General features: G+C 42.6%; 2 protein-coding genes across 11 annotated transcripts in view; one reads left to right on the top strand and one right to left on the bottom strand.

The window, feature by feature from the left end:
* The window catches only part of POC5 (POC5 centriolar protein), a 41389-nt gene extending 29866 nt beyond the window's left edge, over nt 1-11523 (top strand). For 5 of the 7 annotated variants that reach the window (XM_013994913.2, XM_003123710.4, XM_013994911.2 and 2 more), the window contains 3 exons: nt 3486-3763; nt 7612-7788; nt 10289-11390. In XM_013994913.2, the coding sequence (XP_013850367.1) occupies nt 3486-3763; nt 7612-7788; nt 10289-10432 (599 nt within the window). In that variant the 3' untranslated portion in view covers nt 10433-11390. Of the gene's footprint in view, nt 1-3485; nt 3764-7611; nt 7789-10288 lie in introns of all 7 variants that reach the window. The other 2 variants (XM_005661493.3, XM_005661495.3) reach the window with 2 other exon arrangements.
* The window catches only part of ANKDD1B (ankyrin repeat and death domain containing 1B), a 68724-nt gene continuing 56833 nt past the window's right edge, over nt 11296-23186 (bottom strand). For 3 of the 4 annotated variants that reach the window (XM_013994917.2, XM_013994922.2, XM_013994919.2), the window contains 4 exons: nt 22532-22627; nt 18336-18537; nt 14940-15071; nt 12722-13955 (listed from right to left, as the gene is read on the bottom strand). In XM_013994917.2, the coding sequence (XP_013850371.2) occupies nt 13894-13955; nt 14940-15071; nt 18336-18537; nt 22532-22627 (492 nt within the window). In that variant the 3' untranslated portion in view covers nt 12722-13893. Of the gene's footprint in view, nt 11381-12721; nt 13956-14939; nt 15072-18335; nt 18538-22531; nt 22628-23186 lie in introns of those variants that run through there. The other variant, XM_013994918.2, reaches the window with a different exon arrangement.

Below are 23186 nucleotides of genomic sequence, written 5' to 3'. Positions count from 1 at the left end.
TAGTATGTTTTTTTGTGTGGTTTTTCTTTTTTTTTTTTTTTTTTTTTTTTGCCTTTTAGGGCCATACCTGCGGCATATAGAGATTCCTAGGATAGGAGTTGAATCAGAGCTACAGCTGCTGGCCTACACCACAGCCACAGCAACAGCAACACGGGATCCGAGCCCCACGTCTTCAACCTATACCACTGCTCACAGCAATGCTGGATCCTTAACCCGCTGAGCAAGGCCAGGAATCGAACCTGCAACCTCATGGTTACTAATTGGATTTGTTTCTGCCACACCACAGCGGCTATTCCCACTTAGTATGCTAATCTCTGGGTACATCCATGTTGCTGCATAGAGAATTATTTCATTTTTTTTTATGCCCCAGTAATACATTATATAAGTATACATAACCATCAAGGACCTATTCCATTAATCTGTCAGTGGACATTTAGGTTGCTTTCATGTCTTGGCTACTGTAAATAGTGCTACAGTGAACATTGGAGTACATGTATCTTTCTGAATTATAGTTTTGTCTGGAAGTATAACCAGGGGTAGGATTTCTAGATCATATGGTAACTCTATTTTTAGTTTTTTAAGGAAACTCCATGCTGCTGTGCATAGTGGTTGCATCAGTTTAGATTCCTACCTACAGTGAAGGAAGGTTCCCCTTTTTCCACACCCTCTCCAGCATTTGTTATTTATAGACTTAATAATGATGGTCTTTCTGACCATTGTGAGGTGGTAACTCATTGCAGTTTTGATTTGCATTTATCTAATAATTAACGATGTTGAGCATCTTTTCATGTGCCTATTGGTCATTTGTATGTCTTTGGAAAAATATCTTTTTAGATCTTCTAACCATTTTTTTATTGGGTTTTAATATTGAGCTGTATGAACTATTTGTATATTTCGGAAGTTAAGACCTTGACAGTCACAGTTTGCAAATATTTTCTCCGATATTGTGGGTTATCTTTTCATTTTGTTTATGGGTTCTTTTGCTGTGCAAAAGCTTTTAAATTTAATTAGGTTCCATTTATTTGTTTTTGTTTTTATTTTCACTACTCTAAGAAAAAGATCCAAAAAGATATTGCTGTGATTTATATCAAAGAGCATTCTGCCTATGTTTTCCTCTAGGAGTTTTATAGTATCCAGGTCTTACATTTAGCTCTTTAACCCATTTTATTTTCGTGGTGTTAGAGAATGTTCTAATTTCATTCTTTTACATATAGCTGTCCAGTTTTCCCAGCACCATTTATTGAAGAGACTGTCCATTGTATATTCTTGCTTCCTTTGTCATAGATTAATTGACCATAAGTGCATGGGTTTATTTCTAGGCTTTCTATTCTGTTCCATTGATCTGTATGTCTGTTTTGCACCGGTACCATACTGTTTTGATGACTGTGGCTTTGTAGTATAGTCTGAAGTCAGGGAGCCTGATTCTTGAGAAAGCTTTTCTTTCTCAAGATTTCTTTGGCTATTCAAGGTCTTTTGTGTTTCCATACAAATTAAAATTTTTTTTTGTTGTAGTTCTGGGTCACCTGCTTTTCTTCCAGGAAATACTATGGCCAGATATGACCTTTTTACTGGTTCTATATCTAATAAGACTGCAACCCACCTAAAAAGAGACAATCAAAACCTCTATGAAAAACATGTTAAAACTCAGTATGTGTGTTTTGTTTTCAAAGCAAAAGCGGTATTTTATATTGAATTTGTTCCTTTCATCAAATTATTTCAAAGGACCTGTGCATTATAGTGGTCATTAAACTTTGTTAATAAAGGAGTTCCCACTGTGGCTCAGCAGGTTACAAACCCAACTAGTATCCATGAGGATTCGGGTTCAGTCCCTGGCTTCACTCAGTGGGTTAAGGTTCTGGCATTGCTGTGAGCTGTGGTGTAGGTCACAGACACAGCTCGGATCTGGTGTTGCTGTGGCAAAGGCCAGCAGCTGCAGCTCTGATTCGATCCATAGCCTGGGAACTTCTGTATGCCTCAGGCATGGCCCTAAAAAGAAAAAAAGAAAAAAGAAAAGAAAAGCTTTGTTAATGAAGTAACTATTACTTTATTTTATATAAAGATAGCCTAGGAAAAGGATTTGACCAAAGCCCAAATTTCTGGATGGAAAGAAGACAATAAAGAAAACCATTTAAACACAGGGCTACGTAATGCCCTCTGTTAGATATTACGAAACATCTCAGTGACTGCATTTTGAAACCCTTATCCTGATGTTTGGTACCACAAGGATGTAGTCATAAGTGGGGAGGGGAAAATCTAGACTAGGACCTGTCATCCTAGCTGCTGGAAGTTGATGTTATTTATTCCTTTGATCTAAGGTTTAAGGTTCAGTTTTTGTTTTTTTTTTTTTTTTGTCTTTTTGCTATTTCTTTGGGCCGCTCCCGCAGCATATGGAGGTTCCCAGGCTAGGGGTCGAATAGGAGCTGTAGCCACTGGCCTACGCCAGAGCCACAGCAACGCAGGATCCGAGCCACGTCTGCAACCTACACCACAACTCACGGCAACGCCGGATCGTTAACCCACTGAGCAAGGGCAGGGACCGAACCCACAACCTCATGGTTCCTAGTCAGATTCGTTAACCACTGCGCCACGACGGGAACTCCAAGGTTCAGTTTTGAGAGAAGGTAACCTATGTGTCCCTCAAATCAGATAAGTGTGCAAAAATGCTCTTAATTCATGACATGTAATCTACCAGCAAGAACGCATTTATTTTACAATATGAAAAGTAAGGATTTTAGTGTTACTTATTGATTTATTATCGTTTGCTGGAAAAAAATCAAGAATTAAAAATTCATTGGTTTTCTTAGGGATAGGAGCAAGAGATGATAGATGAAGAGAGAGTATGGTGAGATCAGAAAATAAAGATCTAAATACCAGGCCATTTATCAGGATAGTTGTATGAAATAATGCAAAAGAACATAAATCCTTAGGCTCAGTTTGACCATATTATTGTAATGGTTGTAAAGTTCCAGCTGAGTACATAATTTAACCTTTTTTTTAGGGCCACACCTGTGGTATACGGAAGTTCCCAGTCTAGGAGTCGAATTGGAGCTGCAGCTGCCAGCTACGCCACAGCCACAGCAATGGGGGAATCTGAGCCATATCTGTGACCTGCACCACAGCTCACAGCAATGCTAGATCCCTAATCCACGGAGCGAGGCCAGGGATCGAACCCCCATCCTCAGGAATACTAGTCCAGTTTGTAACTCGCTGAATCACAATGGGAACTCCTAATTTATTTTTTACCTAAGAGCCATCATTCCTTAGCTTTCACTTGTTGAAGAAAATAGTCTTGTCTTCAGTGGTTGATGCCAACATTAACCAGTTAACACTGACAAACTGTATTAACTGAACATTGTTTCCAGTATATGACACACTTCTACACTTCTTTCAGACCAGATTTTAGCTATCATGTCTTTTTATTTTGGGGGACATAAAAGTCATCTTAATTTACAAGAGTTATAATGGAATTAACTTGTGGTTTATAGGAACAGACTTCACAAATAATAAAAGGGAAGAATATGGTCCTGGTGTTCAAGGAAAAGAACATTCTGCTCATCTGGATGCTTCGGGTCCTCCAGTGCCCTCAGTGGTGCCACCATCCCCACCCACAGTGGCCATGGGAGTGCCCAGCGCTGCTGCCTTTCCCTCTGCTGCTTCCATCACTTCCACTGGGGCCGCTTCTGCTTCTTCTGTCCACCTTCCTGTTTCTGCTGCTCATGGCGCTGGATCAACAGCCACGGCTGCTGCTGCACCAGAAGAAATGGTCAGTACAGTAATGCAGGTGCCCCCTTGGGTAAAGGGTTGCAAACTTGTCTGTATATTGGAATTTTGAACTCTGAACATATTTATCGATGGAGAAAAGTCTATATGCTATTTAGGCCAAGCCACAGAAATATTTAATTCTCAAAGTAGCTAAAACATTAATTTGTAGTGAAAATAATACCTGAAAGTTCTATTACAGTAGTGATAATTAAACAAAAATAAAGACCTTTCTCATTTTACATTTTTCAGAAACTAGTCAGGAAAATAGATTTAGAGTTTGTTTTGTATTTTTAAAGGTAATTATTGGGTTCTAGTCAAAGGCCTAGAAGATTAATAGCCCTTTTGTATAATGGCTACAGCTTCCCTTTTCTTGGATGCAGATGTAGCATCATTGCTACTCTGCAGTGACTCCATCTTGATTTTTTAGGTTTTAAATTTTCATAATCAGAACTGTTTTTCCTAGACTCACTAGCTGCTTTTAGAGGAGTACATAGAGGAGGACAGTACTGAATGAGGGTGGAGTATTTGAGGGAGGATTTACCTGAAATGGAACTCATCAAGCTATTCATATGCAGAGAGTTATGGACAAAGCATACCTGCTTCTGACTTCTGGGCTCCTGTTGTTAACCCTGTATTCTTCAGTGTCTCTCAACTGAAGGCCATAGGGATCCAAGCCCAGCTGAGCCAGCTCACCTCTGCAGGGCTCTTCTTTTCAGCTCCATTCTTTTCCCTACTCTAGCTATACTCTGGCACAGAGGTATGTATCATAAAGATGCTAGGGTGACTCTCATATGTTCGTCTCCCTCTCTTCCCCAGCCCTAACCACTCACAGGAGAGGAAAGAAGATGGCAGAGCAGATGTTAGGTCTTAGAGTTACCTGGCAGGCCATTAGAGGGTGCCATAGCGCCAGGTAGCTCTCTGTAGCTGAGGGAGGCGTTGAGTCAGTCAGACAATTAGTCATCTGTAGTGTTCAGGCTGACTTGAATTTCTGCCTTTTGGAAACTACTAACTTTGGGGGAAAATATGTTGAGTTCTGCTATTTTTGCAGATCTCAACGTATTTTTGTTCTTAATTCAAAGAGGTAAAAAAAAACAGGACTTAAGAGAAATTTAGATTATGTGGAGGAGTTTTGATTTAGAAATAAGACACGGAAATTCAACCCTGACATATGTTCAGCTGTGTTTTATTTTTCATGATTACACATTTTGAAGTGTGATTCTATACTGATGATCTCATTTAAATAAACACTGCATGTTATTTAAATTTCTGGTTTGCCATTCATCTTGCATATCCAGATAACATGCAGAGCTAGATTTTTCAAAATTTCCTTCTTGAAGTATGACTATACTATTTGTACATGGGTGTGGAGAAATGAATCTGAACATGCACAGGGAGGACCAAATGAATGAGGGTGCTCACCACCCTTTTTGCTATTTTTTGAAACAATTTGGTCACCTGAGATAATTCTGAAGTCTTTGAAACCGGAAAAAGCCCAATATTGTGTAGACGGCCCTTCTTCCTCCCCAACCCCTCCAACTACATCCTGCTGCTTCAGCAACAGACACATTACTCAGCTGCATTCACGTAAGTTCAGGATTAAGAAGGAAGAAGAATCACAAGTCAGTCACCTCTAAGTGTTTTGCTAGTTTTCTTCCTTCCTTATTTAAAGAAACTACTCAGATTATTCAGCTCACATATGTCCTCCTGTTTTTAAAAAGATCTATAATGATAAAAGCAGGAACAAATAGATTAGTTGGATAACTTACCTTATGTGAAACCGTCACTGCTGGGAACAGGAAGGAAGAGAGATGTGACCCAGGCCTGGCTATCTTTCTCCTCATTTGAATCACAGAGGCTGCCTGTGAACAGTCAAAACTTTACCGTCTTCCTCGGTATTTCTAGTAGCTACAAGGAGATGTGTGTAGAAAGCAAACTGCAGAGAAGCACAAATAACTAGAGAAGAGACCATTACCTCCTGTTGGTAGATCAGAAAATGTCTTCATCTGTAAAATTCCTTCCTTTCTGCAGGCAGACCTCCTCAGCATGTTAAAGAGCAGAATTCCATGGTGGAAAACACTCTTCAAAAATATATTAGGTGGTCATGTAAACAAATGCCCTGTTGGAGTTCACCGTGTTCAACAACAGATGACACTTGCCTGTTTCTAACTCCAGCTGAAACAACTGAGGGACTTGAATTGGATTTTAAGCTGTTTAGTAGTTTCTAACGTTCCTCTTTATCTGAGTGCAAAGGGAAAGTTTACCATTAGTCAGTTGGTGCCCCTCTCCCCGTTCTAGAAATGAGAAAACTGAGGCTTAGAGACGGTCAGGGAACTAGTCAGGGAACAGAACTGCTAACACAGCTGGAATTCAGACTTGGACAGTTCAGAGCCCTGTACTCTCAACCAATGATGTGCGTTGTTTCTCTGTGAAATATTGATATAAATATTGGGGGGTTTATATCATTTCCCCTTTTTTTCTGACTCCTTTTCATCTTTGCCCAGCTACTGTAATTAGTTGATAGTGGCGGGGTGGGGGGATGAGTTACATGTGTGTGTTACTGTTTATGTAAGTGTAACCTTTCTGGAGTATTATCCAGTAGTAGGCAACAAAAGCTGTAAAACCCAGCATTACCTCTGGAGATGGTCATCTGTGTCTTGCAATATCTTCCTCAAATAACTCTCAAAAGGGGAGAGGTTCTTGCTGTGGCACAGTGGGTTAAGAAGCCAACTGCAGGAGCTCAGGTCACTGCAGAGGTGCAGGTTTGATCCCTGGCTCAGTGCAGTGGGTTAAAGGATCTGGCATTGCTGCAGCTACAGCTCAGCTTCAGTCCCTGGCCCAGGAACTTCCATTTCCTTCAAGTGCAGCCATAAAATTTTTAAAAAGAAGAAAAGGGAAATCCTGTTTTCCAAAAATTTACTATATTTAATATGAAAACAACTGGTACAGTTAGATAAACTGCAGTTTGTTGGTATAAAAACCTCTCCTTAAGAATTATAACTGGTCTCTATGAAAAAACGTATATTAATGTCCTAAGAAAAAAAGGACACAAAAAGCATATGCCTAATGATGATTTATGCATAAGGGTCCAAAGAGTTCATAAAACAGATTCATTGTTGCTAAGAATTAGGGACGCTGGGGAGGGAAGACGGTAAGCCTCTAAAGGATGGCACAAGGCCAGTCTTTGTAGTGACGGACTAGTTCTGCATCTGGACTATCCTAACAGCTACAGGAATCAAAGCACGTGATAAAGTGACAGATCTATACCCAGGCGTCATTCCATTGTTTGCTTCCTGGTTTCGATATTGTAATGATGCTATAATTATGTCAGACATAATCATTGCAGGAAACCAGGGGAAGAATACCCGGGACCTCTCTATGCTGTCTTCGCAACCCTCTATGAACCTAAATTACAGAGTAAAAAGTTTTTCCCAAGTTCTTAAAGTTCTATAAAATAGTTTGGTACACCAAGGTTAAAGGGTGTTTGAAGATGCTTGATTTTAGTCTTATGAAATTTTTCTTTGTTAAAGTTATCGGAGTTCTGACTGAGCAGGTTAATAAGAACTCGACATAGTCTCCTTGAGGATGCAAGTTCGATCCCTGGCCTTGCTCAGTGGGCTAAGGATCCAGCCTTGCCGCAGGCTGCAGTATAGGTCCTGGATGCGGCTTGGATTCAGCATTGCCATGGCTGTGGCGTAGGGTGGCAGCTGCAGCTCCAAGTCACCCCTTAGCCCAGGAACTTCCATATGATGTACAATTATTTTAAGTGCTGAATATTTTGAGTTCTAGCACCAAAAATACCAAAAATTTTGCCGTGGATTTTTCTACCAACTGGATCTTTCTGTTTTTTAGTTTGTGCCCAGGGTTGTGACGTCTGCACAACAGAAAGCTGGGAGAACAATCACAGCCCGGATCACAGGGAGATGTGATTTTGCTTCAAAAAATAGAATCAGTAGCAGTTTAGCTATAATGGGCGTTTCTCCTCCCATGAGCTCCGTTGTTGTGGAAAAACATCATCCGGTCACAGTGGTGAGTCTGCATTGGATGACCTTTTGTCAAAGCATCTTTTTCCTGAGAGTTGATGGACAAATTATCGCTTAATGAAATGCTGGGGAGAAAATCAAAACCCATGATATCTGGTATTTTTGCTGCCTTTATATACTTATAATTGTCACACCTGCTCGAAATCTACCTTTTCCTCCTTTAGGAAATTAATTTCAGAAACATTGTTTTGTCTCAACAGTATAAAAATTATCAAAAAAAGTAATTCAGTGTGTTCATGTCCAAAAGGGTAAAATAAATGATTTCTCATTAATTTAAAAAAGAGACAAATATTATTTACGCCTCAACTGCTCTTCATGTAGCAAATTTAAGAAATGCTTTTATAGGTTTTAATTTTTGATTTTTTTTTTATATCTTCTTCCTGCCTTTTCAATACAATTGTCAGCATATTTTGAAATTGGAAAAAAAAATTCAGGTTGTAATAAATTCAGGTACCGTAAAGGAAAGTACATGGAATTGAAACAAAAATAAACTCAAACATTGAGTTAGTGCATCAATTTTGTTTCTTACTGCCTTTGAGATCGTATACAAATCAAGTAAAATGTTTGAGCCTTTATTTTTTTCTTGTGTAAAATGGGAGCCATAAGAGGACTTAACTCCTGGAGTTTTTGCCAGGATTCAGGATTAAATGAGAGAACGTGAAAATTAAATGGGATGTTAAAGACATTTTGTAAACTGTAAAGCTGTAAGCAAATTTAACAAAAATTACAAGAGAAGGGTACATGGGATATATCTCTTTCTTAAAACTGAATGTGAATCAGCAATTATCTCCACAAGTTTAATTCCTAAAAGTTACAAGAACACATTCCTCCAGAGAAACAAGGATTGACTTTAAAAGAGAATGGCCTCTGTATAAATTCTCAAGTTAAATTAACATTCCTATCTACTTAATATGTCAAAAAGATAAAAGGAATGATTTTAAATCCTTTTCTCAATACTACATTGCTGCTAGATAATTAAGTCCCAAGAGGCTGGATTGATTGTTTCAATTTAGGTCCAGGGTGAGTACAGGGCAGTGGCAGGCTGCGCTGGAGGAGTACCACACTGAAGACAGGGAGGGTGGAGGATTATCTTTGCCTTCATAGGTTGGACTGACTCTGAAAGTCCTTAGATGACTTCGCCACATCTTTCTGAAAAATGTGAGATTCGTTATCAAAAAATCTATTTTTATCAGCACATACAATGTTTGTGAAGAAATGGGGCGTGAGGGGAGAAAGACTGTCCTTCAGCAAGATCAAGAATATATAAAGAGAAATGTGTTTAATTCAGACAACCTGTTGTTTTGTACTGACAGGAATAATTTTTTCCACGGAGTTTCCGTCGTGGCTCAGTGCTTAGGAACCATGAGGTCGAGGGTTTGATCCCTGGCCTCACTCAGTGGGTTAAGGATCCGGCGTTGCCGTGACCTGTGGTGTAGGCCACAGACGCAGCTCAGATCCCTCGTTGCTGTGGCTCTGGCGTAGGCCGGCAGCTACAGCTCCAATTCGACCCCTAGCCTGGGAATCTCCACATGCCGCAGGAGCGGCCCCAGAAAAGGCAAAAAGACCAAAAAAAAAAAAAAAAGCAAAAAGGAATAATTTTTTCCAGAAGAAAAATTTCTGAACTAAAGTATCAGAAATGAGGGTTACGAGTCTTACCTCCCAAACTGCCCTTTGCTTATTTAGCATGTCCAGTAATTGGCCACAAAGTAAACAGCCAAAAATGGCTTCCATTATTATTTCCTTTGGATTGTGTAACAGACACAGTGGCAGTCCCCTGTACTATTTCATTTTTTTCCCAGCAACCTACGATCTAACCTAATGATCAGAAACCCTGTCACTAGTCAACCAGTAATCAGATTTCTGACCCTTGAGCGCCATCTGCTGGCTAATTGCCCGCTCCTGGAGCTACTTATCCTGTGCTGTATTTTGTAGCTCACGCTGCCCCTGGAACCATGCATCTGCTTCTGCAGTTCTCTTGCCCACCATCCCTAGGGACAAACAGCTCTCTTGACAGGGTCAGAATGGGTGGCTATCAACTAAAATTTCATACCAGTTACAAGAATTTCTCCCACCTGTAATGGTTATCCAGTTATTTATGTACAAAGAAACAATTACATAATACTTTCAAGAAAGGACGTTATTTTTCCATTTCTTTAAAGAGGAACACTTAAAGCGAATCTGACATGAGGGTCTTTGTTTCAAGAGGTTTCATTTTTTTTTTAAAGAAAGCCTTCTGAAATATAAATGTTCTGACGTAATATATATAATTTTACTTCAATGATTTTAAAGATGACTTCTCTAAGTGGAGACCTTAATAGGACTCTACATGTACTCATGTTTATGGGGTTAAATTATAGATAATGAAATATTTAATATGGGGTTAAATTATAGATAATGAAATATTTAATATGGGGTTAAATTACAGATAATGAAATATTTAATGTATAATTCTGTGGGGTTATTAAAGCATTTTTTTGCCTTTTCAGCAAACCATTCCTCAAGCTACTGCAGCAAAATATCCCCGGACCATCCACCCTGAAAGTAGTACCTCGGTTTCCAGGTCTCTAGGAACCAGATCAACTCACACGCAATCTCTCACAAGCATTCATTCCATAAAAGTGGTTGACTAAAAAGAATGTTCATATTGAGGTCTTTTAATTCTTCTGGTTTTAACCAAGAATTACAAGTCTTTAGTTTTTAAAATTTCGTATTCTTAGAACACCATGGATGCGTCATGTTCATTTTTTCAAAATGACAAGAGACTTTTTCAAGCTGTACTATCCTTTGTAACTGTATGTAGGGTTATTTTAATTTTATTTTTTATTTAAGCAACTAAGTAAAACTTTCTTAAATTAAAAAAGAAACTGGATTTTTTTTAATAGGCTCAGCCTGTCACTGATTACATCACAGTATATAAATCCTGTTTTTGCAATATTACTGCCAAAAGGCTAAATCAGTTAACTTTGAGAACTTTACTAAAAAAAAAAATTATTAAAACTAACGCAGGAGAGTTCCCATGTGGTGCAGTGGTTCCGACTAGGAACCATGAGGTTGCGGGTTCGGTCCCTGGCCTTGCTCAGTGGGTTAAGGATCCTGCGTTGCTGTGGCTCTGGTGTAGACCAGTGGCTACAGCTCCGATTAGACCCCTAGCCTGGGAACCTCCATATGCCTCGGGAGTGGCCCTAGAAAAGGCAAAAAGAAAAAAAAAAAAAAAAAACTAATGCAAACTAAATTTTTTATATGACAGTTTAAAAGGTAAGGCCCAGAGTAATAATGTTTTATCACAAAGTTTTTCATGACTTTAGTACATTAGTACCATTTTTCTAGGACTATAACAAAAATAGGGGGAAATGGCAATACTTATGAATCATTTTTAATGTTGAAGGGAAAAAAATTTTTACTAGCACAAAAACAGTGACAGAAACATCAAAAAGAAATTTCCTATTCAAATGATCCTGTTTCTTACCTTTTTGAAACTCTACGGCGTTGAACCCTTTTTGCCTCTGAACATCCATTTGTCCTGTGGTGGTCCAGCCCTAGGCAGAGACTTCACTCGCTGGTCAACAGGAAGAAATCATCTGGGCAAAACAGATTGTGGAGAAAAAAAAAGACCAGGCTTCTAATGGTTTTATTGTTGGCTAACTGGGTTATCTTGAGCCAGACACTTAGTTTACATTAATGTCAGGATCCTCATCTGTGAAATAATGCGATCTACCCTACCTGCTTCCCAAAGTATTAATGGCTTACATGAAAATGAATGGATTCTGAAGAACTTGCGTAGAGCTTGTTTCCATATCTTTAACAGAAGCAGATGGACTTAATAATCTGAAGCCTCTTTCTATCTGAACATAAGCTAGCTCTATGTTCTAACTTTACTCTTGGAAATCGTTTTTCTTATTGCCTCATGTTATAACAAGACATGAAAGAATAAATGTGAGCTATGCAAATAGACCATTTTCTAAAGGACATACCGAGGCTTTTTTGAACTATTGACGTGTCTGGCTGTGTTTTCCAGAGTGTTAGATCCTTCTCATACAACACTTGTTTTGGATTCCGGCCAGTTACCACTGTGGCAAACAGCTCCTCTTGGGTCAATAAACACAAGTCAGCAACACCACCTCTCCTGCTGCCCATTTCCGGGACAGGCTCCTCCCCATGGCTTTCCTATCTGCTCAGAGCCACCTACTCCTGTGCGGCCCTGAATGAACACCCATGGCGTAAACAGATTAACTCTTCCTTTCTCTGTATGAACTATCCTGAGATGCACTCACTAGTCAATCCTTGAGGTCAGATCACCAACTCCGTTTGATGCCACGTGTTGGCCAGTTTGGTCAATCACCCTGGTCTTGGCTCTCCCACCTTCCCCTTTCACTTCCTTTTTCCTTCATTCCTGCACCCTTTGCTCATCAGCTTTGGTCTTGGGCTCTGCTTTTTGAGGTACCTGCATGACAACTAAGAATGGTTTTCAGTATCAGAGCCATAACCACATGGACAAACGAAAGTGGATATTACAAATACTGTCATTAAGAATAAGGAGTTCCCATCGTGGCGCAGTGGTTAACGAATCCGACTGGGAACCATGAGGTTGCGGGTTCAGTCCCTGCCCTTGCTCAGTGGGTTAACAATCCGGCGTTGCCGTGAGCTGTGGTGTAGGTCGCAGATGCGGCTCGGATCCAGCGTTGCTGTGGCTCTGGCGTAGGCCGGTGGCTGCAGCTCCGATTCAACCCCTAGCCTGGGAACCTCCATATGCCGTGGGAGCGGCCCAAGAAATAGCTAAAAAAGACAAAAAAATAAATAAATAAAAGAATATTGTAAGCATCTTTTAAAGCTTTATCTAAACTCTAGAAATTGAACACTGCCTCAAGTAATTAGTGTTAGCCTAATTCAACTCAAATTCAACAATTAAAACACTTGAACAGTAAGAGTATGTATTCACATTTATTTTTGCATAAAGAAGTTACCCACATTTTAAAGTAAGGTCAGTAGAAACTGGCCATATTGGAGAATAGGTGGGGACAATGCTTTTCACTAGAAACCTTTCTAAAACCTTTTTGGAACTGTGAACATAGTACCATTTTAAACATTCATAGCATGAAGTATACCATTTACAATCATCATGAGGTGAAGATGTAGATCTGTAAATTCATGATTATCTATAAATTCATGATATAATAACTAGACTGAAACGGCTCCCAATTTTATTTCTTGCCTTACAGACCTTGGCCTATAGAGTCAGAATTTGAAAATGGAGAGCCTTAAATCATAACGAACAGCTAAACATAAGCTGATATAAATTGATACCTGATTTCATATTTCAGAAGCTTTTCAGATTACAAAAATGATGCGTGTTCAGTATGTACCAAAAGTACAAAGAAAAATTACAGTCACTTGTACTTACATCACCAAGAGATTAAAAAACACTGGTGCATACACCTCTGCTCTCTTCTAATGTCTTACCCATAGGTGTTACTTAAAGGCGACAGTGACTACATTTCCAAAGCAAGTTTCTCTTATGAAATCATCAGTAACAGTTAATATTTCAATACTATGGCTATGGGGTTAGGCACTTGACAGGCATTCTCTCTTCATCATCACCTCAACATTATGGAGCAAACAGACCTTTCCCTCATCCTTTCCACATAGAGAAGGAAACTAAAGACAGGAGAACTTGAATGTCAGCAATGCTCTAAGGCTCACAGTTAATAAATGGCAAAACCATGTCTGCCTATGCTAAAACCCTTGCTTTTTCATATACCATGATGGTCCCACCATCATGTATTTTTAAAACATGATCCACAAAATCCTAGATTATGCTCTCACTAGACATGCTATCATCTATTGCATCAGATGGCAGAAATGGGAAAATCATATACAACTTGCCTTAAGCAAAACCAAAAAAAAATGTTCAGTTCAGCAGTTAGAAAGTATAATTCCATTTTTTTCATCTGTTAGAGAAATCCTATTACTGCCATCTTCATAGCTGCGAGGGACATAAATCCTACTGGAAGAACTTCATGACATTTACAGAACTGAAATTTAAAAGGACTGAATCCGGAGTGGAAAATCATTTAAATACAACTTCTTTAGGCATTTATGAAACAGCACATTTCTTGTGCCTTGAGTCAGTTTCACTTTTAAATTGACGAATCTTTTCTGAAAAAAAATAAGATAACATTAGTAAGAGCTAACATTTATTAAGCATTTGCTACACGTCAGGCACTATTCATCCCACACCAGCCCTTTGACACAGGCATTTTTCTAGTTAATAACTGAGGACACTGGCAGAGTGAGTTCTCTATAGAACTTGCTCAAAATCACACAGCCCATTAGGGTTGCAATTCAGCTATATGTCCACACAGTCTCAGGGCAAAGCACAAGCCCTTCCCCACTGCAGTAGGCTGCCTCTTAGTCTTCCCCAAGAATTCGTGTGGACACTTTCATAGAAATGAGAAGGTTCAAAGTTTAGGGGAAACCCCCCAGTGCTGAGAGGATGATGTCACGGAAGGCAGGCATCATCCATGCACTATACCTCGTACCTGTCACTGTTGAAACTGAATATTGGATCCATGAGCTGATGTGATTTATGGTTTCAGTTTCGGGTAAAACCCCATCAGTGAAAATAATGGCAAGTGTCCCTATGTTTTGGTTTGCTACATAACAGTTCTAACACCACCTAATTTAATCAGTACGTTTTCAAAGCATCTTCTTTGACAATGTGGCCTTTGGCAGAGTGATTTTTAGCAATGATCCCAGAGGGCAAAATAATTGCCTGTCTGCTCTTTTCTCTCAACCTAGAGATAACTTTTTCAAATATACTAACTTGCAGAGTTTCCAAGAGGAACAGACATTGTGAGCAAGACAATTCTTAGTATAGAGCACTGTTGTAAAACCTTAGTAGATGGTTTGACACTCCTGCTCCCCGCCTTCCCCAACACATGCACTTTTCAAATTCCCGGCAGGGAAGTGACACTGAGAACCACCAGGCTAAAAATGGGACCAGTACTAAGTCACCAAAGGAGAAGCTGTGTGTTCTGACACCTCACTAGGACTGTGGTCCAGGGGAGGACTTCTGCTGACGGAGAGCTACCATTTGAAGGCAGCAGGAATTCCGATCTGTCTTTGAAAACTGTAACTCACCAGCCAGTTCCGGGAAGCCCGCGCGCACGAGCTCTTCATAAAGGTGCTTGGCCGGCATGGCCTGTGTCACCAGGGCCCCGTGCAGCCAGATGAGCAGAGCCCTGTGGCCGTGTTCACGGACGCTCTCCTCACCTGTGCCAAGCACAAAGGGGCAGCTGCTGACATCTCCTTGCTGTGAACTCATCCTAGCTAAATGCCCGCAAGACTGGGGTTGCAGGTTCACTCCTCTGGCAGCTGTGCGATGAGAAGCCTGGTAGATGAAAGCCCTCCCAGTCCCCTCACAGGTATTTCCAGGGGGACCAGCGTGTGCCATCACTGGCACACACACCTGCTATGCTCGACGCAGACCCAAGCAGCAGATGAGAGATTTAATAGCTGCGTAGCTAGCAGGGAGGGACCATCTTAAAGAGATGTTGAGCATGGATGGACCTAGAAACTATCATGCTAAGTGAAGTCAGCTGTACAATGAGACACCAACATCCAATGCTTTCACTGACATGTGGAATCTGAAAAAAGGACAGACTGAACTTCTTTGCAGAACAGATGCTGACTCACAGACATTGAAAAACTTATGGTCTCCGAAGGAGACAGTTTGGGGGGTAGGGGGATGTGCCTGGGCTGTGGGATGGAAATCCTGTGAAATCAGATTGTTATGATCATTATACAACTACAGATGTGATAAATTCATTTGAGTAATAAAAAATTTTAAAGAAAAAGATCACACACAAAAAAATAAATAAAAAATAAAAAGATGTTGAGGAGTTCCCATTGTGGCACAGCGGAAACAAATCCAACTAGTATCCATGAGGATGCAGGTTCAATCCCTGGCCTTGCTCAGTGGGTTAAGGATCCAGCGTTGCCATGAGCTGTGGTGCAGGCTGGCAGCTATAGCTCCTATTCAACACCTAGCCTGGGAACTTCCACATGCCCCACCTGCAGCCCTAAAAAGAAATAAATAAATAAATGTAGAGATAGTGAAATCTTCTTCATCATTCAGGGGGCACTGCTGGGCCGTCAGCCAGCATTTCTCAAACTTAAGGTGCACGTTTCACCTGCGGGTTGGCTGGGGATCCTGGCTGCCTGAGTCTGGGGTGAGGATCTGCAGGTCTTTAAGTTCCTGGGTCCTGCTGCTACCACGGCCAGTTAACCACACACTGATAAGTCAGCATGCACCCCCTCATTGTCAGGAAAATCTTTGGGGAGGGGAGGAGGAACGTCTGCATCACACCCCACAACCCCCTGTCCCCCAGCCAGACCCAGACCCTTCACTGGGCAAATCTCACTAGGTGCCTAACCTCTTCTGACACCCGAGAGGTGTGAGGGGGTTGCTGGGACACCAGGACAGGAAGCCATTGCCACTCCCAGCTGACAGTCACAGTGACAAAGCCATGCCAGGCCTCTAGCTCTCCCAGATGCTGAGATAAAGAGGGCCTGAGCTCTGCAGTGGAAGTTTGCTGCACAGACTGCTGGAGAAGCAGGGATTTCAGAGATAGCAAACTGCACCCATCAAGAATGTGCTTCTAGGTGAATCCAGTTCCTTCCCTAATCTGGGCTCTGCCAGACTAGTTTTTCTTAAAGACCATCAACATGTCCCCCCTTTGCTCAGAAGCTCACCAACTCCTTCATGCCGGTAGGTAGCATCACCCCAGGTTACCATGGCACTGGACTGTGAATGGTACTGTTACCACGCCAACTGGAGTAGCAACTCCTTCAAACATGCACCATGGCTTACAGAGCTGCTGTATCGCTCACCTGGCACAGCTAAACACACTCTGGGCACTCCCAACATGTGAAGCAAACACCTCAAAACTTTCCTTATCCTGATGGCAAGTACTCTGAACACATACTCTATTTCCAAATTAAATTTTTAGGTCAAGAGAGATTTCCAGAAGGCAACTCCATTTTCCTAAAGACTTTGCAGACCTAATTAACAACAAGGAGAAATGTTAACAGTATAAAAGAAATTGTTTTAGAAACTGTAGTCGATTTTCAACATTTTCAAAGCATTATCTTCTTTTTTCCCTCCTTTTTTGTTTTTGGCCTCCCCACAGCATGTGGCATTCCTGGGCCAGGGATCAGATCTGAGCCACAACTGTGACCCATGCTATAGCTGCAGCAACACCAGATCCTTTAACCCACTGTGCCGGGTCAGGGACTAAACCTGCATCCTGGTGCTGCAGAGATACTGCCAATACCATTGTGCCACAGTGGGAACTCCATCTCCATTTCTTCACATGAAAATGTATTCCTTTTGTTGGAATTCGCCAACAAAACCTGCCATAACATACTTTTGTGTGGTCTAAGTAGCAGCGCCCTTGGGCTGAGGCTCTGCTATCTCCAAGCCCCAGCCATCAAGAATGGGAACCACCCATGAGCGTGGGACTCACTCACATCTCATGATAACCATGTAAGGACAGTGCTCTGAACAGAAAATTTTACCAAGAAAAGCATTATGCTTCTTTGTTTTTAAAGCTAATTCACTGATAATGCAAACATTCTATATTCCTAGGTTTGGGTCAGTTATTAAAGAGCAAAGCTGAGGACTCCAGCTGACCTGACCTCACTAATTCCAACAGCTGGAGTCTGGCTGAAATGATGCCCTGGTTTGGAAGCCTCTAACCATGAGAGCCCTGAGTCTGTCTCCCACGTGTCTCTCATGGGAGAGCTGGTCGCGCCAAGGCCATGACCTACAAGAACCCCATTCACCAGGCCTGCTTTAAGGGATTCCTTCCTGGAGTGGAAGCTCTCAACAGTGAGGTTTTTTTGTTGTTGTTGTTTTGTTTTTTTGGTACAAGTTCCCAGGCTAGGGGTCAAATTGGGGCTGGAGCTGCCGGCCTACAGCACGGCTACAGCAACACAGGATCCAAGCTGCATCTGTGACCTACACCACAGCTCATGGCAATGCCGGATCCTTAACCCACTGAGCGAGGCCAGGGATGGAACCCTCGACCTCATGGTTCCTAGTCAGATTCGTTTCCCCTGCACCACTATGGGAATTCCAACAGTGAGCCTTTTATTAGGGCATAAACTGGTTCACCTCAGGCCAGTCTCAAGGAGCTCTAGACATTAGGGGGCTTTCTAGTGACAAGCCAACTTGCTTTCTCGGTGCCCAGTTCAGTTGGCAAACTTAAGCTTCTTCCAGGCTCAAGAAATGTCTCAATATGGCTCAAGAAAAGTCATCCTCCTTTGCGAACTTCATACTGCAGATTCCCATGAGTATTGGCAGCTTGCAAGGTCCCCAGTCACCTGTGTCCTAAGCTAAGTGGCCCTGCTCTTGGGCCCCTGCAGCCTGTGGCTTCTCGTGAGCACTGGACACCCAGTTGGAAGATGGGCACCAGGAGGGACAGCTCTTCTAACACCCATGCCTCCGGCGCACAGGGCCTGGGCCATGCTCACCTGACCACTGCTCCTCAATGGCTCTGATCTGGGTGTCTGTAAAGTTCCATGAACGGGCCAGCCTCTGCCACTCGTTGGCTTTCAAGTGACGGTAAGCCAGGTCCCAGAGGACACTGCGAATGTGCCTGGTCTCCTGACTGTGATCTTGCTTGAACGTCACCGTGAGGCTGGTTGATGGGTCCCCGAGGTTCTCACCATGCTCCTAGATCAAAGGTAAATGTATCAGATGATTTCAGACATTTTCTGCCCTTTGCTTTATATCAGAGTGTGGTGGCTGAGACTATGTTTTCAATATTATCTGTAACTATCATTTTTCTGGCATCTGAGATAGAGATAAATGTCTGAAATAAAAGGCTGGAGTACTGTCTAACCCAGGGAACGTGAGAGATTTTGCTGTGCTATGTCCCATGCCTTTTTCCAGTCTGCTGACCACTTCAAAAGCAAGCAGAGGGGATGCCATGGCTAAAGCAATGTCCCAACAACAAGTGTGTCTTTGAAGACCTTTTTTTTTTTTTTTTTTGGTCTTTTTGCCATTTCTTTGGCTGCTCCTGTGGGATATAGAGGTTCCCAGGCTAGGGGTCGAATCAGAGCTGTAGTCACCGGCCTACGCCAGAGCCACAGCAACACAGGATCCGAGCTGAGTCTGCAACCTACACCACAGCTCAGGCCATCGCCGGATCCTTAACCCACTGAGCAAGGACAGGGATTGAACCCGCAAGCTCATGGTTCCTAGTCGGATTCATTAACCACTGAGCCATGACGGGAACTCCCGACGGCCTTACTTTCAATCACTATCCGTTTTCCTCCTTTGGGGTGTTTGGTTTTTTCATACCAAGGTTTCAGTGGGGCCCAGGTTGGATATACACTTGATGAGACCCCATAGCTATACCCCAATCATCCTGTGCTCGTAGATGTGAGGAGAGCAAATGAGGAGCCTGACTCTGGGGGCTGAGGAGGGAAGAGCACAGGGCTTCGTCTCATTCTGTGTCACGGCCAGGCTCAGTCCACTAGCACCGTGCCTGGATTATTCTTGTTTTCTGGTTTGTCAAAGGTTCCTTTGGTCCCTTTTTAAGAATTCAAGGCCAGAGGAATTCCTGTCATGGCACAGTGGAAACGAATCTGACTGACATCCATGAGAACACAGGTTTGATCCCTGGCCTCGCTCAGTGGGTTAAGGACCAAGTGTTGCTGTGAGCTGTGGTGTAGGTCACAGACGCGGCTCGGATCTTGCATTGCTGTGGCTGTGGTGTAGGCAGTTGGCTACAGCTCTGATTCGACCCCTTGCCTGGGAAATTCCATATGCCATAGATGAGGTCCTACAAAGATTTCAAAACAAAAATGAAAACAAAAACAAAAAAACTGGAGAAAATTTCAAAGTGAAAACAGATGTCATTGTCCTAGAGCCACACCTACCATGCCCAGGCCATCAGGGCTCCAGACAATCTCTTCCCCAGAGGGTGAGAATCAGGGATGCAAAAGTCACATCCACCAAGAGGTTTGGCACCTCCCATCCATTTTCCTTCCCTGTTTTACATATGTGACTTCTATCTTTGTCTTTCATTTACATAAAAATGAATCTTAATGAAAGATATGCTGAACAGCAATACAGGAGTCAATGCTGGGGCAAGAAGTGGACGAAAGGCAGATCTGGTTTTCAAAACCTGAAAACATGGTGGGGCCTGGGCCTCAGCAACCATCATGGATCAGCCTGCACCTTCACTGCATCAGCAATCTCATCTGGAAAGTCTACAAACTGGTAAATTGGCCAAGGACAAGGGCAAGATCTTGCTCCAGTATCTGGACTTTGTGAACACAAGTTGGGAGAGGACAGGTGGGGTGACTTTCCCATAATGGTTTCAGGGTCACACCATGCAGGGTCTCGTCCACCTCAGCCTTGATCTACTGCCACAGTGGAGTGTGGGAAGCCCTCAAGGAGTTATGTAAGTAAGGCTGGGGTGGGGGTGCAGGGATCCAAAATACTCGGGAGCTGTGGGCACTGCACTTTTTCCTTTTCTCCTCACTCCATCTCCTGAAAATCATAAATTCAAGATCAAAACCCCAAACTCCACCAAGCAAAGAGTGCAAAATGCCTCTGCTTTCAATTATAGCATCTTTATTTCTTAGAGAAACACACATGCTGTGTGCATTCCAGGATTGGGCTGGGCGGCCCTTCAGGCTTCTGTAAGAAAGGGCCAGGGATCTGCAAAGCCCAGGTCTTTTTGAACAGTCAGGGAAAGCATTAGTAGCTTTTCCACAAAGTACTGAACTATTTTGCAGGAGTAACATAAGCCAGAACTGGTGGAAATTAAAATAGCATAAACCAGATTTTAGGAAGCTCCCACATGCTTGTGAACCACTGAATTTAAAGATGGATGATTGGGTGCTTAGGTTGATAAATAAATGGATGGAGGGAGGAAATTCCAATCATATCTTTAATCTTTTCACTAGGCATCTTTTTAATATTAGTCCACAATAAAAACTCAGTAACAACAAGAATTTTAAATAATAAATAACAATCAATTCACTTGGCTAAAAAAATATTTTAAGGCTACATATTAAAAACCAGGAGTTCCCTTCATGGATCAGCGGTTAACGAACCCAACTGGTGTCAATCCCTGGCCTTGCTCAGTGGGTTAAGGATCCGGCGTTGCTGTGAGCTATGGTGTAGGTTGCAGATGCAGCTCCGATCTTGCATTGCTCTGGCTGTGGCAGGCCAGGAGCTGTAGCTCCAATTTGACCCCTAGCCTGGGAACCTTCATACGCCATGGGAGTGGCCCTAAAAAACAAACAAACAAACAAAAACAAATCATCCTCCCACTCCAGACCTCAGGTTCCCAGTCATCACCAGGGTTAACAACTCCTAGCATTTCTGGGGGTATATTTCATCTATATTTATGCATTATTTGTCATTTTCAAAGTTCATCTAAATCTCACACCTTAAAGCTTTGTTAGGAAAGAGGGTTTATTCATCCAGTGAAGAAAATCATTTATTCTCATCTAGGAAAAAGAATCTAAAAATGCTGACAAGCAATAAAAATAGAACCAATGAATATTCCTGTGTTTAAAGGCAATGTGAAAACAACCATTTCAGCAGCAAGAGAAAAGATGCCACTTGGGAAAGTCATTCTCAGTAAGATACAGTGACAACCTAAGACAATGAGAACGAGGCTAAGAGAAAGAGGAAAAATGGGAAGGAATAGAAATCAGAGGAGGAAGGACAGCGATTAAACAGAGTTCTGCTTGTCTAACATTGTTTTGTTTGGTTTGGTTTTATGGGCAAACAAGAAAAGGTTGTGGCGGATAATGTGGCCTTTGAACTGATCCCCAAATGCCAGGACTCCGGAGCCTGTTAAATAACACTGCAAGCAGGGAAGCATATCAGTGCACATTGGCTTAAGGATTTCAGGGACATTTATTTCTCAGAACTAGCAAATTCGACAGCAAGATGGGCTCGAGGCTCCTCCAGGGCCTAGGACCTCAATTCTGGCTCCAGCCACTGGATCCGGGTGGTCAAGGACACCCTAGCCTAGAACAGCAACACTTACTGGAAATGGAGGGTGATGTGTGGTCGTGAAATTCCTGCCTGAGGGCACAGACCCACATCTTAGATAGAAGCACATTCTATTGAGAAGCTGCATGAGTGGCAGGGATCAGACCATCCCAGGGAGTCTTAATCCAAGAAGGCGAGGGATGCGCTGGAGACAGCTTCTGTGTTGTCATGACAAACACGGCTCTCGTGACCTCACAGAACACTTGAGCGCTCAAGGGCCGGCATAGCAGGACACTGAAGACTGCAAAACTCTCAATAGGAGTTTCCTTACCACGAATAGAATGGGGGCCTGGGAGCTTCAGAAGGGACTGTAGCCAAAGACTCTGTTACAGAGGACACAGCCAGGAGTCAAGCACCCGGGACCGCACGCTGGGCTCCCTAGTGCTGACGTGGACTGGCCTGCCTGGCCCAACTGAACTCTGCCCATTTCAGTTCCAATCACTGGTGCTGACACAGCAAAGGAGGAAGAGAGGTGCTCTTCACACCACGAGTGGGACAGCACAGGACAGAACGGACAGTTTTAACTGCATTGACCGGTGCCCTGCCTGCAGGAGCAGAAAAAAAAAAGTCCACGGACCTCGCACTGCCCATAACGTGAGGAGGTGGCAGAAGGGACCCTTGCTGAGCTGAATTCGTCCGTCCTTACCTCTCTCCAGGCGTAGTACCTCTCCGCTTTAATGAGCATGTCCACGACGAGGCTGTGGTTGCTCCTGGCAGCCAGGGCCAGGGCGGTCTTCCCTTGCTAAAAGTCAAAAATCAAAATATCAGGCAATGCAGCCTTCTGGGTAGGAGCTCTAGCTTTGCAACAAGGGGGCCTGGGTTCAAATCCTGACCCTACTGCTGCCTTGCAGGGTGAACTTGAAATCCTCATCTTCTCTAGGTCTCCATAACTGCCCCTCTGTGTAACGGTGAGGTGTAAGCCTGACATGCATATAGAGCCCTTAGGACTGTGTATGGCTTGGGGTAATTATCTAAGCGATGCTAGATATTCATAGTGTCAGGTGCTGGGTCAATTGGGCAGGGGGAAGGATTTGGGCTTAGGGACCCACCAGTGACGCTTTATACATGCATGGTCAGTGGGAACTCAAGCATTTCTCTAAGACCATCATGGGGTCACCCTGGCTCACTGCACTGGGACAGCCTCAGCAAATAACATGAGCAACTTTCTAAGTCAACTCGACACTAAAATAAATTTTTTTAAAATGAGTTCTCATTGTGGCTCAGCAGGTTAAGAACCCAACATAGTGTCTGTGAGAATGCAGGTTTGATTCCTGGCCCCAGTGGGTTAAGGATCCAGTGTT

This window comes from Sus scrofa, chromosome 2, assembly GCF_000003025.6.
Source record: "Sus scrofa isolate TJ Tabasco breed Duroc chromosome 2, Sscrofa11.1, whole genome shotgun sequence".
Classification (NCBI taxonomy): domain Eukaryota; kingdom Metazoa; phylum Chordata; class Mammalia; order Artiodactyla; family Suidae; genus Sus; species Sus scrofa.
Note: the sequence above shows the minus strand (reverse complement) of the source record. Positions and strands in the feature narration are given on the sequence as shown.